At 40.2% G+C, this 26,326-nt stretch overlaps 2 protein-coding genes across 6 annotated transcripts in view; one reads left to right on the top strand and one right to left on the bottom strand.

Annotated features, from left to right (window-relative positions):
• The window catches only part of herc3 (HECT and RLD domain containing E3 ubiquitin protein ligase 3), a 60,947-nt gene extending 58,267 nt beyond the window's left edge, over positions 1–2,680 (bottom strand). For 3 of the 4 annotated variants that reach the window (XM_062032831.1, XM_062032833.1, XM_062032834.1), the window contains exon 1: positions 2,578–2,680. The gene's annotated coding sequence lies outside the window, so the exon portion shown is untranslated. Of the gene's footprint in view, positions 1–1,755; positions 2,031–2,577 lie in introns of those variants that run through there. The other variant, XM_062032832.1, reaches the window with a different exon arrangement.
• The window catches only part of ppm1kb (protein phosphatase, Mg2+/Mn2+ dependent 1Kb), a 95,664-nt gene that overhangs the window by 61,264 nt on the left and 8,074 nt on the right, over positions 1–26,326 (top strand). The window contains exons 1-3 of one of the 2 annotated variants that reach the window (XM_062032835.1): positions 10,431–10,588; positions 16,551–17,176; positions 20,113–20,210. In XM_062032835.1, the coding sequence (XP_061888819.1) occupies positions 16,707–17,176; positions 20,113–20,210 (568 nt within the window). In that variant the 5' untranslated portion in view covers positions 10,431–10,588; positions 16,551–16,706. Of the gene's footprint in view, positions 1–10,430; positions 10,589–16,550; positions 17,177–20,112; positions 20,211–26,326 lie in introns of those variants that run through there. The other variant, XM_062032836.1, reaches the window with a different exon arrangement.

The raw sequence follows: 26,326 nt of genomic DNA, 5'->3' as shown, positions 1-26,326 counted from the left end.
ATATATATATATATATATATATATATATATATATATATATATATATATATATATATATATATATATGAATATATGAATTATTTACATTATTTACACTCCGGGGTGTGGGATGTGGAGGGGGGGGTAGGTTTAATTGATATCAGCACTTCAGTCATCAACAATAGCATCATCAGAGAAATGGATATTGGAACAGTGTAGATCTGACTTGGTAGGATATGTACAGCATAGACATAGAGAGAGAGATCAGAAAGCATAAGAATAAGTATCTACATTTGATTATTTACAATCCGGGGAGGTAGGATGTAGAAGGGGGAGGGTGTTAGTTAAGGGTTGAAGTTGCCTGGAGGTGTTCTTTTAGTGCGGTTTTGAAGGAGGATAGAGATGCCCTTTATTTTACCTGTTGGGAGTGCATTCCATATTGATGTGGCATAGAAGGAGAATGAGTTAAGACCTTTGTTAGTTCGGAATCTGGGTTTAACGTGGTTAGTGGAGCTCCCCCTGGTGTTGTGGTTATGGCGGTCATTTACGTTAAGGAAGTAGTTTGACATGTACTTCGGTATCAGGGAGGTGTAGCGGATTTTATAGACTAGGCTCAGTGCAAGTTGTTTTACTCTGTCCTCCACCCTGAGCCAGCCCATTTTGGAGGAGTGGGTAGGAGTGAGGTGGGATCTGGGGTGGAGGTCCAGAAGTAATCTGACTAACTTGTTCTGGGATGATTGGAGTCTAGATTGGAGGGATTTGGAGGTGCTAGGGTACCAGGAGGTGCATGCGTAATCGAAAAAGGGTTGAATGAGAGTTCCCGCTAGAATCTTCATGGTGCTTTTGTTGACCAGAGAGGAGATTCTGTAGAGAAATCTCGTTCGTTGGTTGACCTTTTTGATTACCTTGGTTGCCATTTTATCACAGGAAAGATCAGCCCCTAGAATGGAACCTAGGTAGGTGACCTCATCTTTCCTGGTGATAACAATGTCACCCACTTTTATAGTGAAGTCACTGACTTCCTTAAGGTTGATGTTGATTGATTGATTGATTGAAACTTTTATTAGTAGATTGCACAGTGAAGTACATATTCTGTACAATTGACCACTAAATGGTAACACCCGAATAAGTTTTTCAACTTAAATTGATTCATGATACAGATATATACTATCAAATATATACTAACATCATAATACAGTCATCACACCAGATAATCATCAGAGTATATACATTGAATTATTTACATTATTTATAATCCGTGGTGTGGGATATGGAGGGGTGGGGGGTTAGGTTTGGTTGGTATCAACACTTCAGTCATCAACAATCAGCATCAACAATTGCATTATCAGAGAAATTGATATTGAAGCCGTGTAGGACTGACTTGGTAGGATATGTACAGCAAGTAGTGGACATAGAGAGAGAGATCAGAAAGTATAAGAAAAAATGTCTACATTTGATTGTTTATATTTGATTATTTACAATCCGAAGAGGTATTATGTGGAAGGGAGGGTGTTAGTTTAGGGTTGTAGTTGCCTGGAAGCGTTCTTTTACTGCGGTTTTGAAGGAGGCTAGAGATGCCCTTCCTTTTACACCTGTTGGGAGTGCATTCCATATTGATGTGGCATAGAAGGAAAATGAGTTAAGACCTTTGTTAGTTCGGAATCTGGGTTTAACGTGGTTAGTGGGACCCAAATAGGATGGATTCCGTTTTACCCAAGTGTATGGATAGCTAACAAAACACCACAAAATGCATAAAACAGACAAAACAAAACCTACCTGTGCAGAAAAACAAAAATGAGCGGTAGAGACACTCTATAATCTTCTTTTTCCACTTCTGGAGATAAAGGTAACGGCGAGTAAGCCATAGGACCAGCCCTTGCAATGTTAGCTTACTTTTTGGCAGACTAAATTTTGCAGCCTTTGCAACCGTGACGTCGACACAAACTAACACAGGGGGTCTCCACGGTGCTACTAACAGTGTATGACAGCACGGCGACTTTACTACATGGTTCTACTTGACTCACAGGCGCGGGCACTCTTTGCCACTTACCTGGGTCATAACAGAAGCACGTATGAGCGGGCACGCGGACGCAACGTGACGTCATCACGTCACTATATTCCGGGGCGATCGCACCAAATTGTACACAATGCACATTACATAATTTCACACATACGGAAGAATGGTAATAAATAATAACGAAACGTATAACTTGCAACACTTAGCTGTTTGTGATTTCATGTCATGTGTCGTACAATTAGTTTGATTTGTATTGTATTCCCGTTCAAAACAAGCAGAAGTGTCACCATTTAATCGCCACAATAACGTCTTGAATATTTACATTATGCAAGCTCGCTTATTAAAATGCGTGACTTACAACGAAAATATATATTTTTTAAATACAGTACAATACAAACATAAATGTGTACTAATAACCCGAACAACAATGTCTATGTTTAAACAAGCAGCCAGCTACGCTAACTATAATCTACGGATGAGGGGGCGGGGGCTTAATTTACACCAATTCATGCCGTATTTGTCACCAAAAGACACATTTAATACTGTCGGTTACACGAAACGTTAAAACAAAGGTGTATTACCTGCATAGATGCATTTTGGTGGACTGATCTCCAATTCAGGTCAGGACACAAACGAGGAAATGTCGCGGTTGTGACGTCACTCTACGTCCCATCAAGGAACTCCTTCCATTGGCCGTCGAGCCGGAACAGGAAGTTGTACGTTTTTTTTCTTCTCGTCCGATATGAATAAAACGAAAAAATAAAAACAAATGAAAAAATTTTGAAAAATAATTTTACCTTTGCAACCTAATTATACTATTGGCTAAGTTTTATTTTCATAAATGTAAGTTTCTCAATACCGGACCTGTTTTTTGTGCCTTTTAAAAAAGATTTAGAACTCTACATTAAAACACTCTCTACCTTTAACAACCAAAAAGCTGTGAAAACGATGATGCTGTGCTCCAAATTTGGATTATTATATATATATATATATATATATATATAATTTTTTTTTGCATTCTTCTTTAGTTGCTTTATTGAGTTTACAAACCCCCTGGCGCTGTTTTGTACTGTTTCTGTACTTGTTTTGATTATTATTTTTTTGATTGTATGTAAATGTTGAATGTTATAAATAAAGGTTTTGAAAAAAATAAAAAAATAAAACTATAGTAAAACGAAAAAAAAATTAAAAAAGAATTTTACCTTTGCAACCTCATTATACTATTGGTTTTATATTCATAGATGTAAGTTTCTCAATACCGGACTTGTTTTTTGTGCCTTTAAAAAAAGATTTAGAACTGTACATTAAAACACTCTACCTCTAACAACCAAAAAGCTGTGAAAACGATGATGCTGTGCTCCAAATTTGGATTATTTACGGAACTTGTGTGAGCCTATGGCTTTACATTTTGTTACATATATATATATATATATATATATATATATATATATATATATATATATATATATATATTTTATTTTATTTTTTTTTTTTTGCATTCTTCTTTAGTTGCTTCATTGAGTTTACAAACCCCCTGGCGCTGTTTTGTACTGTTTCTGTACTTGTTTTGATTATTATTTTTTTGATTGTATGTAAATGTTGAATGTTATAAATAAAGGTTTTGAAAAAAATAAAGAAATTTAAAAAATAAAACTATAGTAAAACGAAAACAATTTTTTTTTAAATAACTTTACCTTTGCAACCTCTATACTATTGGTTAAGTTTTATATTTTATATTTATATTTTATATTCATAAATGTAAGATTCTCAGTTCCCGACCTGTTTTTGGTGCCTTTAAAAAATTATTAGAAATTTACTTTAGAACGCTTGCAACCTCATTATACTATTGGCTAAGTTTTATATTTTATGTTTATATTTATATATATTTTATATCCATAAATGTAAGTTTCTCAATTCCCCACCTGTTTTTGGTGCCTTTTAAAAAATAATTAGAATTTTACTTTAAAACGCTTTCTACCTCTAATGACCAAAAAGCTGTGAAAACTATGATGCTGTGCTCCAAATTTGGATTATTTACGGAAGTTACTGTTTTTGTACTGTTTCTGTCCTAATTTTGATTATTATTTCTTCGATTGTATGTAAATGTTTAATATTATAAATAAAGGTTTTGAAAATTTTGAAGAAAAAAAAACTGTCGTGTCATACTTTGCTGATATTTTGATGTTCGATGTTTTAATTTGGCCCTGCGATGAGGTGGCAACTTGTCCAGGGTGTACCCCGCCTTCCGCCCGATTGTAGCTGAGATAGGCTCCAGCGCCCCCGCGACCCCAAAGGGAATAAGCGGTAGAAAATGGATGGATGGATGTTTTAATTTTACAGTTCTTACAGCAAAGACTGATCAGTGATTTTTACCGTCGGTAAATTGATTGATTGATTGAAACTTTTATTAGTAGCTTGCACAGTGAAGTACATATTCCGTACAATTGACCACTAAATGGTAACACCCGAATACGTTTTTCAACTTGTTTAAGTCGGGGTCCACATAAGACAATTCATGGTACAAATTAGGGCTGCGAATCTTTGGGTGCCCCACGGTTCGATTAAATATCGATTCTTGGGGTCACGATTCGATTCAAAATCGATTTTTTTCGATTCAACGCGATTCTCGATTCAAAAACGATATTTTCCCGATTCAAAACGATTCTCTATTCATTCAATACATAGGATTTCAGCAGGAACTTCCCCAGTCTGCTGACATGCAAGCAGAGTAGTAGATTTTTGTAAAAAGCTTTTATAATTGTAAAGGACAATGTTTTATCAACTGATTGCAATAATGTGAATTTGTTTTAACTATTAAATGAACCAAAAATATGACTTATTTTATCTTTGTGAAAATATTGGACACAGTGTGTTGTCAAGCTTATGAGATGCGATGCAAGTGTAAGCCACTATTGTTCTTTTTTTTTTTTTTATAAAGGTCTATTGATAATGTCAATGAGGGATTTTTAATCCCTGCTATGTTCAAATCGTAACTAATATTGATACTGTTGTTGATAATATTCATTTTTGTTTCACTACTTTTGGTTTGTTCTGTCGTGTTTGTGTCTCCTCTCAATTGCTCTGTTTATTGCAGTTCTGAGTGTTAATGGGTCGGGTTTGGTTTTGGAATTGGATTGCATTATGGTATTGCTGTGTATTGTTTTGTTGGATTGATTAATTAAAAAAATAAAAAATAAATGAAAAAAAAAACTAAAATGAAAAAAAAAAAAGATTTTTTAAAAATGAGAATTGATTCTGAATCGCACAAAGTTAGAATCGCACAACGTGAGAATCGCGATTCGAATTCGAATCGATTTTTTCCCACACCCCTAGTACAAATATATACTATCAGCATAATACAGTCATCAAATGACAAATGTAATATTTTTTGTGGCATGATAATGCAATATTCGTCAGTGATGTAATGACTCACATGGTACCTGCCAGAGGCTGACATTTGAGTCGTAAATAAACAGAAGAATTGTTACAGGGTGATTGTATTGACATACTGCGCCACCCTGTGGCAGCCACGGTGACCTCACCTATAACATATCCCTGGGTCACGGGGGTTTACTTCCGTTGTACTTCCTACATGCAGCCTGAATACACGGTACTGAGACACAGCAGGACTCTTGTCATCTTTATAATGCACCGCACATGATAACATGGTGTCAGAAGTCCAAGCAGGACCCGATTATGCCCCACATTCTGTCCGTTGCTGAGACAGCGTGCGTTTATTTGTTTTGGTGAGTTTTAGCAGTTTCAGTTAGCCTGTTAGCTTTAGCACCGCATTGGTATAATGGCTTCCAACATCCCGCCTCCGGAGCCCATGAAGATGGCTGGGGACACTCACGGCAACTGGAAAAACTTCCGAGCAGAGTTTGAGGATTATCTGCTGGCGACCGGGCTCAACGAGAAGGAGAAGCCCGTCCAAGCAGCGGCGCTGAGACGGCTAATGGGGAACGACTGCCTCCATGTTTACAAATACAACCTGGGACTCACTGCCGACCAACAGAAAGATGCCGGTGCTATTCTGGAGGCACTGGAGGGATACTTTACCCCCGCGAAGAACGTCACATTTGAGAGGTACGTTTTTGGAAACTTAAAGCAAGAGGAAGGAGAACTCATAGATGCTTTTGTTACAAGGCTGAGAGAAAAGGCTGCCTCTTGTGAATACGGAGCTATAAAAGATGAACTCATAAAGGACAAGCTAGTCCTTGGCATTGCTGATGAGGGCGCCAGACGTCGTTTGCTAAGAGAAAATGATCTCAAATTGGATCAGGCAATCATGATCTGCCGTGCAGCCGAGGTCATGGACAATAAATTAAAGACTATGTCACTGGGCAACTCTGGGCCTGGAGAGAGCATCAATGCCACGCAGGGGGGACAAAGATATGGACGCAGGTCCACAGCAGAGAGCGTGGGAGCTGTGAACACGCAAGGGAAGAAGTGGTTTGTCAATCTGCCACTGCAACAGGGGGTCCAGAGGTGCCAGCTCGACTCTGGAGCCACCTGCAATGTGATTAGCATGAAGGACAAGATGAGACTGGCGCCCAGAACGCCTCTTCAGAAGAGTCTCACCAGATTGAAGCTGTACAACAGTGAGTGGATGAACTCGCTGGGGTTGTACAGCACACAGTGTGTCATTAGGGGCAGAACACACAAGCTGGACTTTGAGGTTGTGCGTACAGGCCAGAGGCCCTTGCTTTCAGGGGAGACATGTGAGAGACTGGGTCTGATACGATTCACCATTCCTGAGGAGCTAAATAAAGTGGAACACTGCAGGATGGGAGACCTGACCAAAGAGCGTCTCATCAACACATACCACGACGTGTTCACCAGCCCAGTTGAGTCCCTGCCTGGTGATGTTCACTTTGAGCTGGACAGGAGCGTGGCGCCTGTGCAGTGTGCCCCCAGGAATGTTCCAGTGGCCCTCAAGGCAGCTGTTAAAGCACAGCTCGATCAATACGAAAAGGATGGACATTTAACCACAGTCACACAGCCCACAGACTGGATCAGCAATCTGGTCATAGTGAAAAAACCGGATAAATTGAGACTATGCATTGACCCAAAGCCACTCAACCGAGCCCTGAAACGGTCCCACTACCTCATGCCCACTTTAGATGACGTGTTGTACAAGCTGCCAAAGGCGCGTATATTCACGCTGGTGGATGCGCGTGATGCATTCCTGCAGTGCCGACTGGATGAGGAGAGTAGCCTGATGACAACGTTCTGGACACCATGGGGCAGAAAGCGGTGGCTGAAGCTCCCCTTTGGTGTGTCGGTGGCTCCGGAACTGTACCAGAGAAAGCAACATGAGCTCCTAGCTGGATTAACTGGGATTGAGCCCATAGCCGATGATGTCCTCATAGTTGGCTGCGGGGATACGGACGATGAAGCCAACCGCGACCATGACACAAACCTAATTTCCCTAATGGACAGATGCAGAGAAGTTAAGCTCAGGCTGAGCCTGAAAAAGTTGCAGTTCCGAGTGAAGGAGGTCCGTTTCCACGGCCACATACTGTCTGCCGAGGGCCTCAAGGCTGACCCTGACAAGGTCAGGGCGGTTCTGGACATGCCGAACCCCACAGACGCTAAAGGGGTCCAGCGGTGTGTTGGCTTTGTGAACTATCTTTCCAGATTTATGCCCCGCCTGTCAGAGGTATGTGAACCATTGAGGAGGCTGCTAGACAAAGACGTGACGTGGCACTGGCTGCCAAAACATGATGCTGCCATGAAGGAAATGAAGACACTGGTCACAGCAGTACCGGTCCTACGTTATTATGACGCCATCAAGCCAGTCACCATACAGAGCGACTCCAGTCAGACAGGCTTGGGCTGCTGTCTGCTACAGGAAGGGCAGCCTGTCACGTTTGCCTCCCGCGCCCTGACCCAGACGGAACAAAACTACGCACAGATAGAAAAGGAGTGCCTGAGCATCGTGTTCGCCTGTCAACGCTTCCACTACTACCTATATGGACGGGGTGATGTGACAGCAGAGACCGACCACCGCCCTTTAGTGTCCATCTTCAGTAAGCCCCTCCTCAGCGCGCCCAAGCGCCTACAGAGCATGCTCCTGACACTTCAGAATTACTGCCTTACGGTGGTGTACAAGCCAGGCCCTGAAATGTACATAAGTGACACGCTTAGTAGAGCCACCACCCCGCCACGGAAAACAGACACACTGTACCGACAGGAAATGGTCTGCAGCATGCAACAGGAGCAGTGTGACGCAGCGGCCATTCAGCAGGCAGACTACCTCAATGTCAGTAGCCAACGCTTGGCACAGATCCGAGCACACACAGAGGAGGATGTGTGTCTCCAAACGCTCAAGGCAGTCGTACTGCAGGGATGGCCAGAACACAAAGAGGAGGCTCCCGTACTCATCAGGGACTACTGGGCCATCAGAGATGAAATAAGCGCACAGGATGGCGTGCTTTTCAGGAGCCAGCGCGTCATCATTCCAAAAGCCATACGTCCGGAAATGCTGAGGAGGATCCACTACAATCATGTGGGTGGTGAAGCATGCTACAGACATGCCCGCGATACATTGTACTGGCCCGGCATGCAAGGGGAAGTCAAAGACTATGTACAGCAGTGCTCTGTGTGTAACGAGTATGCGCACGAACAACAAAAAGAGACCATGATGTCACACCCGCTCCCTACACGTCCATGGCAGCTGGTAAGCATGGACTTGTACAGCTACGCAGCACAGAACTTTTTGCTCGTGGTGGACCACTACTCTGACTTCTGGGAGATCGACCTGCTCCCTGACTTGTCGGCCGACACCACAATCCGACGAATCAAGGCACAGTTTGCACGCTATGGCGTCCCGGACAGAGCCATTTCAGATGGGGGAAGCCAGTTTGCGTGTAGTGAATTCCGGGCATTTGCAAGGGAGTGGGGCTTCGAACATGTCATGTCCTCACCGCGGCACCCAAAAGCTAATGGCAAAGCAGAGTCAGCAGTAAAGATTGTGAAAGGCTTGTGCAAAAAGGCGGACCGTGCCAAAGAGGACCCCTGGAAGGCATTTCTGCATTGGCGAAACACGCCCACTGAGGGCTTAAATTGCAGCCCAGCACAGCGACTCATGTCACGAAGGCTGAGAACACTTCTTCCGGTGGCCGACCAGCTCCTTGCACCTCGGGTCATCGAAGGGGTTTCCGACAAGCTGAGGGGGAAGCATCAGGCGGCGAAGTTAGTGTATGACAAATCGGCGAGGGATCTGCCGGAGCTGAACGTCGGCCAGCCCGTCAGAATGAAGCCGCTCCCGGGAGACAGGATGGGCAGATGGAGGAGAGGGGTGTGCCTGCAGCAGTTGGGACTCCGGTCCTATCTGGTCGACGTGGAGGGGACCACATATCGACGCAACAGAATTGATCTTCGACCGGCCGAGGCAGCCCCTGCCCAACCGCTGGCTCGACCAGAATTGACCCCAGAACAGCCTGCGAGTGGAGGTGGCAACAGAGACAGTGTTGGCGGTGCTGGGGGGTCTCCAAGGTCTTCACCGGCCCCAAGGTCACCGCCGTCTTCTCCGCAGGCCAGAGACACACCGCGCCGTGTGCTACAGGGCCGGACTTTCTCCCGGAGTGGGAGGCTGATTAAGCCTCCTGACAGACTTGACCTCTAGGTCACACATGGACTGTGCCACGCACACACGCACACACACACATACACACAGACACATGCACACACACACACACACACACATACACTCACACACACACACCAACACACTGACATACACTCAAATAAAACATGCATGGACTGTTTGCACTTTCAAACACACATGGGCTGTGAATTTTGTTGAAAAAAAAAAAAAAAAAAAAAGGAAGTGAGTGTTGTAACAATCCAAAAAAAAAAGTGATGTTCTGATTGATGGTGATTTGATGACAGGTGTGTTCTTATCCTGCTACTATGTAGTGTTACGTTCTATTGCTATATATTTGATATCTGATATTGGATGTTGAACCAGGTATTGCTATCTGAGGTTGAATCTGGTGTTACTAGTATGTTGAGGGTCTACAGTTGATTTACAGGCAGCATTGTTCCAGTGTGGATACTTTACTAAAGGAAGGGAGATGTTACAGGGTGATTGTATTGACATACTGCGCCACCCTGTGGCAGCCACGGTGACCTCACCTATAACATATCCCTGGGTCACGGGGGTTTACTTCCGTTGTACTTCCTACATGCAGCCTGAATACACGGTACTGAGACACAGCAGGACTCTTGTCATCTTTATAATGCACCGCACATGATAACAAGAATCTAGGTCAACTCTTAATGCCGGTGGCTGCGAACCGTGCCGCGCTTGACAAAATGCCGCTCGGTCATTGGTCAGCGTGCTTGTCAGTCAGAGTTCTACTGGCCAATCGGCTTCTTTGTCAGCGGGGCGTCGACCGGGTAAAGGATTCTAGCCATCTGATTGGCTTGCAGCCGTCTATTGCCTTGTTTAATAACATTAGATTACACAAGCCAGCAGACGCGGAGTCGTTCACCAACGCGGCGGAAACTATTCCACGTCAATAGCGAACAAATATACGTGTTAAGGAGGAGAAAACCGGAACACTGTATCTGCAAATATCTAAGGTATGGTTTTTGAGTGGAATGTTGTGGTTTTGCGAGGTTAGACCGAGTGCGAAGTCGAGTGCTAGCTTGCTAGCTAGTCGGCTAAAATAACTATTGCTAACGTATGTACATGTCATGCTTGCACACAGCAAATACCCAATGTGTCACTTTATATACAGTATTTGCGTTGGAGGAGAATTGGCACACATTACAATCGCCCGGTAATGTCAGCCCATGACCAAAAGTTCATTGAATAGTTCATTGGTAATGAATTTGCATCGCATATTTTTGCAGCACCATGAACTGTCAAACCTCTGAAAATGGCTTTGGTCGCCACGACAATAACTGCGCATGTGCAGCAATAAAAGGTTAAGGTGCAATTTTGATCACAATAAATCACATTTCTTTGTAATGTAAAATATTCTAAAGCGACCCCGAAAGGGACAAGCGGTAGAAAATGGGTGGGTGGGGTCTATTGCATACATGTCAGAGCAATCTGCAAATAGAAAAAGTAATATACACTGTATCCACACATACATATGTGTACAGCTCCAATAATGGACATTGGAGTGTTACTTTCAAAGGCAAAATTAAAGTATTGCTAGAAACATAATTTTATATGGGACTTTATTGTATTATATGTATAGTACATGTTCCAAAAAGAAAAAAAAGCATAAAACACAGTATATTTAAATATACCAAATGTAAAAAAGTGAATACATATTCAAAATAAGATCATTAAATTAAATCTAGTTTGGTTACGCCATCATGAGCGCAACACAAGGTTGTAAAAGTTTCAATTACAATTCTAAGTAAGATGTCAAAAGCAAACTGAAATCAAATACACACAGCTTAAAGATTGATTAATACCTATTTAAATTTAGTAATTTATAAATATGATGATTTATCAAAATATAAAAGAAATATACCTGAACAGAACGCTCATGCTGGTTACACCAAAAAGTAATGCTGTGAATCGCGTTTTTCCAAGTTTTTGGGGCATTTTTATGCTATTTCAAAGCATCTCTTTATTATCGTTTATTTTAAATGGTCAAACTAATGCATATTATATATGCATGCCCTAGTAAACAAAAAAAAGTCATATTTATTTTGATTGTTACATTTTAAAGTACATTTGTGCAGGTGGGTGCAAATGTACCCATTACCAGAGCTGTACACATATATAAACATATATACAGTTGTGGTCAAAAGTTTAAATGCACTTGTAATGGACATAATGTCATGGCCGTCTTGAGTTTCCAATAATTTCCACAAGTCTAATTTTTTTGTAATAGAGTGATTGGAGCACATACTTGTTGGTCACAAAAAACATTCATGAAGTTTGGTTCTTTTATGAATTTATTGTGGGTCTACTGAAAATGTGAGCAAATCTGCTGGGTCAAAAGTATACATACAGCAATGTTAATATTTCACTGCAATAAGGCGATTTTGGTAGCCATCCGCAAGCTTCTGCTTGAATTTTTGACCACTCCTCTTGTCAAAGTTGGTGCAGTTCAGCTAAATTTGTTGGTTTTCTGACATCGACTTGTTTCTTCAGCATTGTCCACACGTTTAGGTCAGGACTTTGGGAAGGCCATTCTAAAACCTTCATTCTAGCCTGATTTAGCCATTCCTTTACCACTTTTGACGTGTGTTTGGGGTCGTTGTCCTGTTGGAACACCCAACTGCGCCCAAGAACCAACCTCCGGGCTGATGATTTTAGGTTGTCCTGATTTGGAGGTAATCCTCCTTTTTCATTGTCCCATTTACTCTCTGTAAAGAACCAGTTCCATTGGCAGTAAAACAGGCCCAGAGCATAATACTGCCACCACCATGTTTGACGGTAGGTTGGTGTTCCTGGGGTTAAAGGCCTCACCTTTTCTCCTCCAAACATATTGCTGGGTATTGTGGCCAAACAGCTCAATTGTGTGCTCCAATAACTCTATCACAAAAAAAATAAGAGTTGTAGAAATTATTGGAAACTCAAGACAGCCATGACATGATGTTCTTTACAAGTGTATGTAAACTTTTGACCACGACTGTATATACACATAAACTTTTTAGGTGGAGTATGCATATTTCTGTTTCCACGCTGTTACTCAAAATAACAACTGACTTTTTACTCTCACACTACTACACAATCTCTACACTTTTTTGGATTTTTTGCCTATCATTCACAATCCTTATGTATGACAAGAACACGAGTTTGGACACACCTTCTCATTCAATGCGTTTTCTTTATTTTCATGACTATTTACATTGTAGATTGTCACTGAAGGCATCAAAACTATGAATGGAAACATGTGGAGTTATGTACTTAACAAAAAAAGGTGATATATTGAAAACATTGTTTCATATTGTAGTTTCTTCAAAATAGCCACCCGCTCTGATTACTGCTTTGCACACTCTTGGCATTCTCACGATGAGCTTCAAGAGGTACACCTGAAATGGTTTTCCCTTCAGATGTGTCATAGTTTTGATGCCTTCAGTGACAATCTACAATGAAAATAAAGAAAACACATTGAAATGAGAAGGTGTGTCCAAACTTTTGGCCTGTACTGTATGTTTTATTTTTTTTGAGGGGGGGGGTCTCTTACTAGTAAATAAATGGGATCAACAGTCCGCTCACAGTAGAGCCTAATGGAGTTGTTCTGTTCTGCCTATAAAGCCCCTAAAAACATCCAAACACCTCCATCATGGTTTTACATACATGGCGTAAGTATACATGTAATGTAGTAACAGGCTCATTCATAGTTACATGTAATATTTACATATTTTGCTCATTTGAAGCATACGGCGGCGCATTAATTTCACAAACGCACCACTTTTTTCTTCAACAACATCACTGATTAAAGGCCTACTGAAACCCACTACTACCGACCACGCAGTCTGATAGTTTATATATCAATGATGAAATCTTAACATTATAACACATGCCAATACGGCCGGGTTAACTTATAAAGTGACATTTTAAATTTGCCGCTAAACTTCCGGTTCGAAACGCCTCTGCGTGTGACGTATGCGTGTGACGTAGCCCGACGAACACGGGTATGCCTTCCACATTGAAGCCGATACGAAAAAGCTCTGTTTTCATTTCATAATTCCACAGTATTCTGGACATCTGTGTTCGTGAATCTGTTTCAATCATGTTCATTGCATTATGGAGAAGGAAGCCGAGCAAGCAAAGAAGAAAGTTGTCGGTGCGAAATGGACGTATTTTTCGAACGTAGTCAGCCACAACAGTACACAGCCGGCGCTTCTTTGTTTACATTCCCGAAAGATGCAGTCAAGATGGAAGAACTCGGATAACAGAGACTCTAACCAGGAGGACTTTTGATTTGGATACACAGACGCCTGTAGAGAACTGGGACAACACAGACTCTTACCAGGATTACTTTGATTTGGATGACAAAGACGCAGACGTGCTACTGTGAGTATGCAGCTTTGGCTTTTTTTTGCGTATGTACGTAACTTTTTTAAAATATATAAGCTTTATGAACCTTGGGTTAGGTGAACGGTCTTTTGGGCTGAGTGATTGTGTGTGTTGATCATGTGTTTGAATTGTATTGGCGTGTTCTATGGAGCTAGGAGCTAGCAGAGGAGCTAGGAGCTAGCATAACACGTACCGTACCGTACGTGCGCGTCACGTACGTAACTTTTTAAAAATATATAAGCTTTATGAACCTTGGGTTAGGTGAACGGTCTTTTGGGCTGAGTGATTGTGTGTTTTGATCAAGTGTTTGAATTGTATTGGCGTGTTCTATGGAGCTAGGAGCTAGCAGAGGAGCTAGGAGCTAGCATAACAAACACGCAGGTGTTATTATGCAGGATTAATTTGTGGCATATTAAATATAAGCCTGGTTGTGTTGTGGCTAATAGAGTATATATATGTCTTGTGTTTATTTACTGTTGTAGTCATTCCCAGCTGAATATCAGGTACCGTGAGTATGCAGCCTTGGCTGCTAAACATTCGATAACTTGACCGTATGTGCGCGTCACGTACGTAACTTTTTAAAAATATATAAGCTTTATGAACCTTGGGTTAGGTAAACGGTCTTTTGGGCTGAGTGATTGTGTGTGTTGATCAGGTGTTTGAATTGTATTGGCGTGTTCTATGGAGCTAGGAGCTAGCAGAGGAGCTAGGAGCTAGCATAACAAACACGCAGGTGTTTTTATGCAGGATTAATTTGTGGCATATTAAATATAAGCCTGGTTGTGTTGTGGCTAATAGAGTATATATATGTCTTGTGTTTATTTACTGTTGTAGTCATTCCCAGCTGAATATCAGGTCCCACACGCCTCTCACAGCATCTTCCCTATCTGAATAGCTTCAACTCCCCACTAGTCCTTCACTTGCACTTTACTCATCCACAAATCTTTCATCCTCGCTCAAATTAATGGGGAAATTGTCGCTTTCTCGGTCCGAATCTCTCTCACTTCATGCGGCCATCATTGTAAACAATAGGGAACTTTGCGTATATGTTCAACTGACTACGTCACGCTACTTCCGGTAGGTGCAAGCCTTTTTTTTATCAGATACCAAAAGTTGCAATCTTTATCGTCGTTGTTCTATACTAAATCCTTTCAGCAAAAATATGGCAATATCGCGAAATGATCAAGTATGACACATAGAATAGATCTGCTATCCCCGTTTAAATAAAAAAAATTCATTTCAGTAGGCCTTTAATACTCACTGGGAAAATCCTGCGAGCCAACAACCATAATAAAATAATCACTTACTGCACACTATCTGCCCTCACTGCGATGGCCACTGATAGGATGTTGAATATATTCCTGTTTAGATGAAAAATGACTCATTAGCCACGTAGAAAAAAAGGGCAGGGGTGGAACAAGCGTCTTTTCAGGTCTTATTCGCCATGGCTGACAAACTTCTCGGTTGGTGGCAACATCCTTCCACTGTCTCGGTGAGAGGCATGATTTAACAATTAGAATTAACTTTGACGAGCCATAGGCGAGAAAGCAGCTCACTAGCTGATGTCAATATACCCGTGTAAGGAAGTTACAGTCCCTATCTGTGACTATGTGCTACTAAAAATAGGCCCTTACTGTAACGTTAGCGCACATAATAACAATTTTGTCAATATTCAGGTCACGAAATATACTGTAAATAGAGTATTGTTGGCGCTTTTAGGTTATTTATTGGGTTTTATGTAGAGATGTCCGATATTATCGGTCGATAAATGCTTTAAAATGTAATATCGGAAATTATCGGTATCGTTTTTTTTATCTGTATCGTTTTTTTTATTTTATTTTTTTTATTTTTTATTTTATTAAATCAACATAAAAAACACAAGATACACTTACAATTAGTGCACCAACCCAAAAAACCTCCCTCCCCCATTTACACTCATTCACACAAAAGGGTTGTTTCTTTCTGTAATTAATATTCTGGTTCCTACAATATATATCAATACAGTCTGCAAGGGATACAGTCCGTAAGCACACATGATTGTGCGTGCTGCTGGTCCACTAATAGTACTAACCTTTAACAGTTAATTTTACTCATTTTCATTATTACTAGTTTCTATGTAAATGTTTTTATATTGTTTTACTTTTTTTTATTCAAGAAAATGTTTTCAATTAATTTCTTATTTTATTTTTTATTTTTATTTTTTTAAAAGGACCTTATCTTCACCATACCTGGTTGTCCAATTTAGGCATAATAATGTGTTAATTCCACGACTGTATATATCGGTATCGGTTGATATCGGTATCTGTAATTAAGAGTTGGAAAATATCGAGATGTCGGCAAAAAAGCCATTATCGGACATCCCTAGGTTTATGGTCGGAATAGACGCAATGACGGCATGACTTCACAGCTCCCACTCACTCCACTGTAAGCAGACTTATTTACGAGTTAGAATGCATTAAAATACTATGTGTCTACCATAAAGATTGTGAATTATAGGCAAAATTCCAATAAAAGTGATTGAAGTTAAGTGTTTTCCTTTATTCTTCTCAGGCTACTGTGTCTCTCCTGAAGTATTCTGGAAGCTCCAGGAGCCGCCTCGAACAACCTCGTGGCAACTCATACTGACGCAAGTCCGTGTCATTTTTGTGTTGGGTGATCCCATCTCTCGACATCCAATCCTTCACCCGTATTCCTGCTGTCAGGGTGATGTCAATAGCCTATCTTGCCCGCCTGGCAAGGTGCAGTGGGCTTCATGTTGGACACAACGGTCTTTCACAAATGGCCCTGGTGTCACTCCCATTGAAGCAGGAGCGCCACCTTCAGTCCGCCGTTCCTCTGAGGCAGATTTACACTCCTTCGGGAAACCGCCAGAGCAGCACGCGCTTTGATGCGGACAGCAGCGGGCGTCCCACCACCTGGGACTCATTTGGCATCTGGGACAATCGCATTGACGAGCCCATTCTGATGCCCTCGAGCATCCGCTACGGCAAGCCCATTCCCAAGGTCAGTCTTTCCAAAGTGGGGTGCGCCTCGCTGATCGGGCAACGCAAGGAGAACGAAGACCGCTTCCAGTACTCTCAAATGACTGACAACATCCTCTACTTTGCTGTGTTTGACGGGCACGGCGGCCCGGAAGCTGCGGACTTCTGTGACAAATATATGGAGAAGTTCATCAAGTAAGTATATTGTATAAGCTCAAATAGTGGCCGTAAGTGTACTCAACTGCAGAGAGTACCAGACGTCTTTTAGTGGTAAGGTGATGTAGTGTCAAAGGGTAAGATGGGCAAACGTCCTCTTCAGTGGACACGTGTCTTCTGCATAACAACAATATTATCCTCTGAAAGTTGTGACTGTCAAAAGAAGTTGTCCAAAAACAAATGTCCACTGAAGAGGATGCTGGTTTTATCAAATATGTATGCCAAAAAACTAATCCAAAAAGTAAAAATCCACATCACTCACGTTAAAAACAAAAAATATGGCTTTTTATTTTGTTTAAAGGGGAACTGCACTTTGGGGAAAAGTGCCTATCATTCACAATCCCTGTGTAAGACAACACATGTATTGTCTTTTTTTTAATGCATTGTAATTCTTAAATATGGCAAGTACGAGGTTGCTGACAGCTAACAGATTCAGATTCAGATAGGTCTTTATTGTCATTGCACAAGTACAACGAAACTTTGTTTTCAGCACAAACCCGTTCAAGATTAGACAAAACAGTGTACAGGGTTACAGAACAGGAACGCTGACAGGAGTACTCTATTGCAGTGGTCCCCAACCATCGGGCCGCGCAAGAAATGTAATTTAAATTTTTTTTTTTTTTTTTTTTTTTTTTAAATTAAATCAACATAAAAAACACAAAACAACCCCCCCCCCCCCCCCCCCGGTCCGTGGGACAAATTTTCAAGCGTTGACCGGTCCCCAGCTACAAAAAGGTTGGGGACCACTGCTCTATTGGACCCACAAAGCAAACTAACATTAAAAAAACGGCAACTATACTCTTTTGTGACCTGAATATTAATCAATCGTTAAAGAGATTGTTACTATGAAGTATTTTTAGCAGTGCCGTGATCACGGATTTAACTCGCTAATGTTCCAATTGAGATACTGAGCTGCTGTATCGCCTCTGAGTTGGTAAAAGTTAATTCTAGATTATAAATCATGCCTCTCACCTGGATGGGAGAAGGTTGTGGCCATAAACCGAGAAGTTGGTCAACTTTGACACTCAACTTATACCTGAGGATGGGGAGAAAGACGGAAAAAAAACAACCTATCATTTGCGGCCACTTTTTGTCATTTTTATTTTACCTGCTTGAGGATTATGATTAATTCTTCATCTAAACAGGAAGATGTAAACACCCCATCAGTCGGCATACCAGTGAGAGCAGACATGGTACAGTAGGTGATTGTTAAATTATGTTTGTAGTTTGTATTTCTTGTTCAGCACTTGGCAATACTGCTGCATGATACTTAGTGTTTAACCAAAGCTGGATATGTTGAGCACATAGCTCCCATCCTCCTTATATTCAGGCTCAAAAATATAAGGTCCTGGATCATTATTTGTTCAAAAGTAATCATTGCCTTTCATGAAGTCTATCATGATTAGTAGTTTTGTTACTGGGAAAGTAACGCGAACGTTGTGATGCATCTGTGAAATTAATACGCCGCCGTATGCTTAAAATGAGCAAAAACCATAAATATTACATGTTTTTATGATTGTGCCTCTTACTAAATTACTGACATACTTGCAGCATGTATAACGTTGATGGAGATTTTTGGAGGTTTAGAGCGCTTTATAGGCGGAATAGAGAGACTCCCTTTGACTCAATTGTTCTCCTTAAATAAAAGCACAAGGTAAAGACCTGGGGCCGTACTTATCAAGCTTCTTAGAGTGCCATTTTACACTTAAGTCCTGAGAATTTGCGAAATTTAGTCCTACTCTCAAACTTAAGAATAAAAGCTTTTTATCAACGTTCTTAAGTCTAAGAATCACTCCTACTCTCCACAATATTTAAGAGACCTTCAGAGGTGTCTTAAGTGGTTAGGAGTTGCCAGCAGGGGATGGCACTGAGGCGAGAGAGACGTGCGCGAACGTTCAGGGAACGGAACAATGTTTTTTTGTTTTTTTTGATGACGAGCAGCTGATCAAACGGTATCGTTTAGACAGAGCGGATATTATTTTTGTCACAGATTTAATACTTTTCGATTCTTTGTTGATTTCTGCATGTGTCTGCAGTGGGCTAGTATATATAGAGCCACCCACACCAGTTTCAAATTAGTTGCCTAATTAATGAATTGGAAAGAAAATGTTATGACAGTAGCGTATGTGTGTGGCCGTGAGGTGAGTGACGTCAGTGAGTGTGTGGGCGATAGAAGAGAGGGAGCGGTAGCGTGAGTGCCGGCGGGGACTAGTTTGTTTTGTATTATTTTGTAGTTTATTGTCAAAATATACACTCCCATTGTCCACTTAAATATTTCCAAGATATTTCTTTATTCTTAGACAACGGATTCCCTTCCGTGATTGGTCATTTCTATGGACACAGAAATGACGTCACCTAAAATTCCGTTTACGGCACATAGTAATGTCGTAATTCAGCTCTGAGTGTGACACTTAAGATTCAGTCCTACACTTCGCTGAAAGTGTGAGTAAGACGCTTGATAACTAACTTCTAAGTGCAGCTTTCAGCGAAGAATTTATTTACTCTTAAGTCAACTCTTAGCAGACTTCTTAGGAGTAATTCTAAGAAGCTTGATAAGTACGGCCCCTGTTCCATAGAAATGTATACTTAATTGGCTTTTGGTGTGCTCTGGCACTGGATAGATTAAAAATGACATTGACAGTTTCAGGGTAATATAATGGTCAGGGAGATACATTCTCCAATCCCTGATTCTTTTCAAGTGGGTGTTGAAAAGTCGCTCAGCTTTTAGCACTTTTCAAATTTTACAGTAAACAAATGCCACCTCTTCTCTGCGGGTGGTTTGTGCCTAACATCTTTTTGGAACAGAGGCCGCTGTATAAGGAAACATGAGACATAATAATGTTTTTTCTCAAATGAATGGACCAGTATATTGCACACACAGAATGTTTACAAGTAAACTATTGTTGTTGTTTCAGGGACCTTGTGGCAGAGGAGGACAACCTTGAGTTGGTTTTAACAAAAGCCTTCCTGGAAGTAGACAAAGCTCTCACAAAGCATTTGCATCGCTCAAATGGTAGGTTCTTCCACACTGCATGCATGCAAACATGTGTTGCGTTGTAGTCCTATTTAGTCCTACACAGTAATGCATTTGTTTTATTTCCGTTCGGACCTGAGACCTTGGCGACATGGCCTGTGCAATGAGACCTGCTATTTATTTTAAATCCAGGTTAGGTTAACCAATGATTGATGTATAAAAATGCAAAAACAAAAAGTGGCAGGGTGTTTTAACTGCTTGTTAGTTCTGCATCCAAAGAGATGAGTGACCCATTTTAAAGGAAAGGCCATGACTAAGCATATGGTGGAACATCACCTATTTTGAAATTCCTGCAGGTGGAAAACAAATATAATAATCATGCAAGGTAGAGATCGACCGATTGTCACTGCCGATATTTGCCATTTGCCGTATATAGGTACCACCTTTTTTTATTTAATTTTTTATATAAACAACCACAACTACATCAGCAGATACAATGTATACACATAGGATACCTGTATTTAGTATACACATAATAATTAGAGAAGTAGATTGTAATAACCACTGCTCATGAGAAAAGTGCTCTTTTCGTTTGGGCCCAGTTTTTTCATTTAAGAATAAAAATTACTTTCACTGACAATCATTCTCCCCAAATTGTTTCCCAGTCTGCTCAACTGCGGCGCCCGCATAGCCACACCCCTTAATCCCCTTTCACTACTTCTAATGCAGTGCTGGTCACCTACAGTACGTCTCCTCTGCATATCTGTCAAAACTTAAAATTCTTGCCAGGAAATCCAATTTTTGTCCTTCTTTTCTGCCGTCTTCCCGGCCCCATTTTGTTTGTTTTTGCTACTGCAGCGATGGAGTCGCTCGACAAGCCTCTGTCCGCAGAGTTTCATGTTCCGTGATTCAATCAAATAACACGCCAAAGATGGACGGCCATGAAGACGACAGAAAATATATCTCTGCCAAAAAGGCAAACTTTGTGTAAATAACTGACAAATATTGAGTAAAGAAGAGCAGGCAGCAGCTCACACATTCTCATACTTTCTATAATACCCAGGAAGAAAGTATGTCAGCCAGCTTAAAAAATGGCTCAACTATAAGTTACGTAAAGTAACCCAGTATTTAAATATCCGCAATATTTCACGATTTCTCACAAGGAATCCGTACTATGTATTAAATGCATAAACTGCTATAAAATTGAGTAGATGGCAAAGTTTTGTGATGTAGAGAAATCCCATATTTTTACCAATTTTCCCGGGAGATTTTCTGTATTTTGAAATGCAAATGTTGATGCTCCTCTGACCGCAGCATTATACACGTAATGAATGGGTTTGTGAAATCCCCTGATGTTTTTGGGTGCTAAGTCAACCACGGCATTAGTGCCGCATTATTTTTATGTTGCTACTGGTCTGACGTTTCCTAAAAAATAATGGAAAAAACACCACAACCCACAGCTTTGTCCAGTTGCATACTCATAAACTATTAATGTTATTCATGTCAAAAAAACTTTTACTGCAAATGAATCCATCCATCCATCCATCCATTTTCTACCGCTTGTCCCTCTCGGGAGCCTATCCCAGCTGCACTCGGGCGGAAGGCGGGGTACACCCTGGACAAGTCACTGCAAATGAAAATCGGCTCCAGATATCGGTTATCAAACTTAAGACTACTAATAATCGGTATGGATATCGGCCCTGAAAAAAACATATCGGTCGATCTCTCGTGCAAGGTTTAAAACTCCAAGAATGTGTTTTTTGCTCTTTCTTTGGCTTTGCAGCAACATCACAGAAAGACACCTGTGATGGCCAAGGGGAAAAGCGGAACACAGTCTCGCCTCTGTCCTGGCTGCTCAGTACAATATGGCTAAAGTGACAGTAATTAAAGAAGAACAGTAGTGTAGCATAATGTACACTGTAAGGTCAGCTGCTGTTTGGTCATGGTGTGAAGGAAATACCTCCCAGGCACACCCTGTAATACTCCAACTGTGGAGCTCGATCACTGTCATTGTGATTTGTTTATACACAGTTTGTTTAATAAGAAATTAACAAGCCTTTTTCTCCACTTCCACTCTAATTATCATATAATTGCTTAAAACAGGGTTGTCCAAACTTTTTGACTAGAGGGTCGCATTGGGCTTAAAAATTTATGGCTGGGGGACCGAAAGCGGACTGCATGCAAAGTAATTATATTATATTATATATATATTAGGGGTGGGGGAAAAAATCGATTCGAATTCGAATCGCGATTCTGACGTGCGATTCAGAATCGATTCTCATTTTTAGAAAATCGATTTTTTTTTTTTTTATTAATTTTTTGAAATTTTTTTTTTTTTTTAATTTTTTTTATTTATTAATCAATCCAACAAAACAATACACAGCAATACCATAACAATGATATTATCATTAGACATTAAAATAAAAAAGAACAACAGTGTCACAGTGGCTTACACTTGCATCGCATCTCATAAACTTGACAACACACTGTGTCCAATATTTTCACAAAGATAAAATAAGTCATATTTTTGGTTCATTTAATAGTTAAAACAAATGTACATCATTGCAAACAGTTGATAAAACATTGTCCTTTACAATTATAAAAGCTTTTTACAAAAATCTACTACTCTGCTTGCATGTCAGCAGACTGGGGTAGATCCTGCTGAAATCTATGTATTCCATGAATAGACAATCCTTTTCAATCTTGGCAAAAATCTTACCCACACGATTATCAAATGTAATTGGAAAATTAATTCATACTGACCAAACTGGCTTCATGGAAGGTCGACAATCTTCAGACAATACAAGGAAATGGTTTAATGTTATTTACTATGCTAGAAGTCTCCCTTATCCCACAGCAGTATTTAGTGTTGATGCGGAGAAGGCATTCCACTGCATAAACTGCTCATTTACGTTTTGCACATTACGTAAATTTGGATTTGGAGACAATTGTATACAATGGATTAAGATGCTTTATACAAGGCCCATGGCATCAGTCAAAACCAATAATCATATTTCAGAACCTTTTTTGTTAAAAAGAGGAGTAAAACAGGGATGTCCTGCATCTGGATTATTATTTAATTTGGTTATTGAACCCTTAGCTGCAAAAATAAGAAGTGAAAATAATATTCATGGTATAAATATTGGCTCTCAGTATAATAAGCTATCGATGTATTGTGACGACATCATTTTTTTACCTGTCACATGTTAACTCCTGTCTTCTTTATATCAATAATGTCATCACTGAATATGGCTGTTTATCAGGGTATAAAGTTCAGGGACAAATGTGACATATTACCACTTAATAAACACTGCAAGAAATTACAAGTTCAGAACTCCAAAATTAAATTGTATTGCATTATTATGGTATTGTTGTGTACGGCTTGGCACTCAGCATCAAGGGTTGGAGTTGGGGGTTAAATCACCAAAATGATTCCCGGGCGCGGCGCCGCTGCTGCCCACTGCTCCCCACTGCTCCCCAAGGGGATGGGTCAAATGCAGAGGACAAATTTCACCACATCTAGTGTGTGTGTGACAATCATTGGTACTTTAATCTTTAGTCTTTAAATTGTTTTCAAAAAAAAAAAAAAAAATCGTTTTTGAATTGAGAATCGTTTTGAATTGAAAAAAAAAATCGATTTTGAATCGAATCGTGACCCCTAGAATCGATTTTGAATCGAATCGTGGGACACCCAAAGATTCCCAGCCCTAATGTATATATATGTATATATATATGTATATGTATATGTATATGTATATGTATATGTATATATATATGTATATGTATATATATATGTATATATAAAAATGTGTATATATGTGTGTATATGTATATATATATGTGTGTATATGTATGTATATGTGTGTATATGTGTATATATATATATATATATATATATATATATATATATATATATATATATATATATACGTATATGTATATATATATGTATATATATATATATATATATATATATATATATATATATATAAATATACACATATGTATATATATGCACACGCGTGTGTGTGTGTGTGTGTGTATATATATTTACTATATATATATTTTTTTTTTAATTTTCCTGAGGGAACTCTCCTGAAGGAATCAATAAAGTACTATCTAGCTATCTATAAAATGCAGGCCATTTTATTTGCCCCGGGAATTCAGTGTTATGATCTTCACAGCAGTATACATTCCTCCCAGTGCTAACACCAAAGAGGCTTTGAATGCTTTATACTGCTCCATCAATGAACTGCAATCTACACATCCAGAGGGAGTTTTCATCGTGGCAGGGCATTTTAATCAAGCTAACATGAAAACTGTGTTCCCTCATTTCCATCAATATGTGAATTTTGCAACCAGGGGTGGAAGCACATTGGACATGGTGTTCAGCAATATTAAACATGCGTTTAAAGCTGCATGTATGTATGTATGGTATGTATGTATGTATGTACATACATATATATGTGTGTATACGTACATATATACAGCGCAGGCCGTAGTTTGGACAGCCCTGGTTTAAAACAGTGCCTGCACATTATATCCTCATTAAAACCAGCATACTACATTTTTTTTTTAATTTTCCTGAGGGAACTCTCCTGAAGGAATCAATAAAGTACTATCTATCTACTATGCAGTGGACGTGTGTATCTTGCATAACAGGTCAAAAATACAAATGTCCTATGCAGGTGGATATAAAGATAACACGAAGGTCACAGCTTTACCCTGAAACAGATGAATTCTATTTCCATTATTTCTTAAGGGAAAACTTGTTGACCAGTGTCCTGGATCAGATCATGTTTGGCCTTCAGGGTTCCACTGTATACAAAATGAATAGCTGTTGATGTACATCAAGTTCAAGCCTTAGTATGTTAGTTTTAAGCCCATCAAAACACATTTTTGTGTGTTTTAAGACTTATTTACTCTTTTAACGCTTATTAAGAACTAAGGAGTTCCCCTTTTTGTTTGTCACACATGTAATTCCCCCACAATGCAACACAAGCTATTTATATTCAGAGTAAAAGCAGTTGCATGGTATTTTCTACAGCTTTGGTAGTCATTTTAATAGAGTTTAAAGTGTTTGATAAGGCTCTTTGCTAAAGCTAGTTTAACCTGTCACGCGGCACCCAGCCGGGCCGCGCTGTGTGAAATGTCCCAATATGCCTGTGTGTGTGTGCATGTTATCTACGGCAGCTGCGGACCCAGCTCAGAGCTGGAGGCCCTTGGCAACCAATGTGGATGACGAGAGGCTAGATATTGAAGGAGAGAGAGAGTCCAGCGGGTCCTAAATCCTGGACTTCTGGAAGGTTCCCTATCTTTCTCTCACTCCCTTCTCCCACCCTCTCTCTCTGTGTCTCTCTCTCTCTCTTTACATTAGTAACCTCACTCTCTCTATATACCTCTCAGTCTTCCTTCTCTTACCAAGTGTATGCAAGAGCTTCTTGTGAGACGGCGTGTACCTCAAAGAAATTGTTTGTTGTCACCCTGTCAGAAATAGTCGTCATGATGCAGCATGTCTAATGTGCAGAATTTGCTTCCAAACACCACGCATAGCTAATTGTAGTCCTGGAGTTTGGTGTTTATGCATTCAAAAGCATGTAGCCGCTGTCCGACGACAGCTCCGTATGTCTAATTTAAGACGATTTTAACAAAATGTTACTGTCTCCTTTATGTTTGGTCAACACTGCATTGCTAAGCGATAAGTGAAAACATGTTTAGTTTGCAGTTTTTTTAACATGTATCTGCGTTGTCTGCAAGAAGTGTTAATAGGAGGCTTCCTTTTACTTTGCAGACACTTCTATTCACTCAAGGGCTTTCAAGTTAGAATAATTAACGAACGGAATGTTTCATGAAGATTGTCTAATTCTTCTTAAACAGAGTACAATTGGTACCCACAGGGGGATGAATGTAAAACATGCAACAATTACAGACTGGTGCTACCCGTCTTTACATCAATGAGGTCCACAGTCTATTTATTAGAAACTATTTTTGTAAGAAGGCTATTACTGTAAACCCACTTAAACAATTGTTACTATTAAACCCTGTTTACAAGGTTTAACGATTGTTTTGTGAACACTTAGAGATAAATCGATTCGGGCGTATTTTGTAAAATAATTTCCTAAAACATCCCTATTAAATAGTTACGATATATATAA

The sequence above is a fragment of the Entelurus aequoreus genome, linkage group LG22, assembly GCF_033978785.1.
Source record: "Entelurus aequoreus isolate RoL-2023_Sb linkage group LG22, RoL_Eaeq_v1.1, whole genome shotgun sequence".
Classification (NCBI taxonomy): domain Eukaryota; kingdom Metazoa; phylum Chordata; class Actinopteri; order Syngnathiformes; family Syngnathidae; genus Entelurus; species Entelurus aequoreus.
The sequence above is the reverse complement of the archived record's forward strand: the minus strand, read 5'-3'. Positions and strand labels throughout refer to the sequence as shown.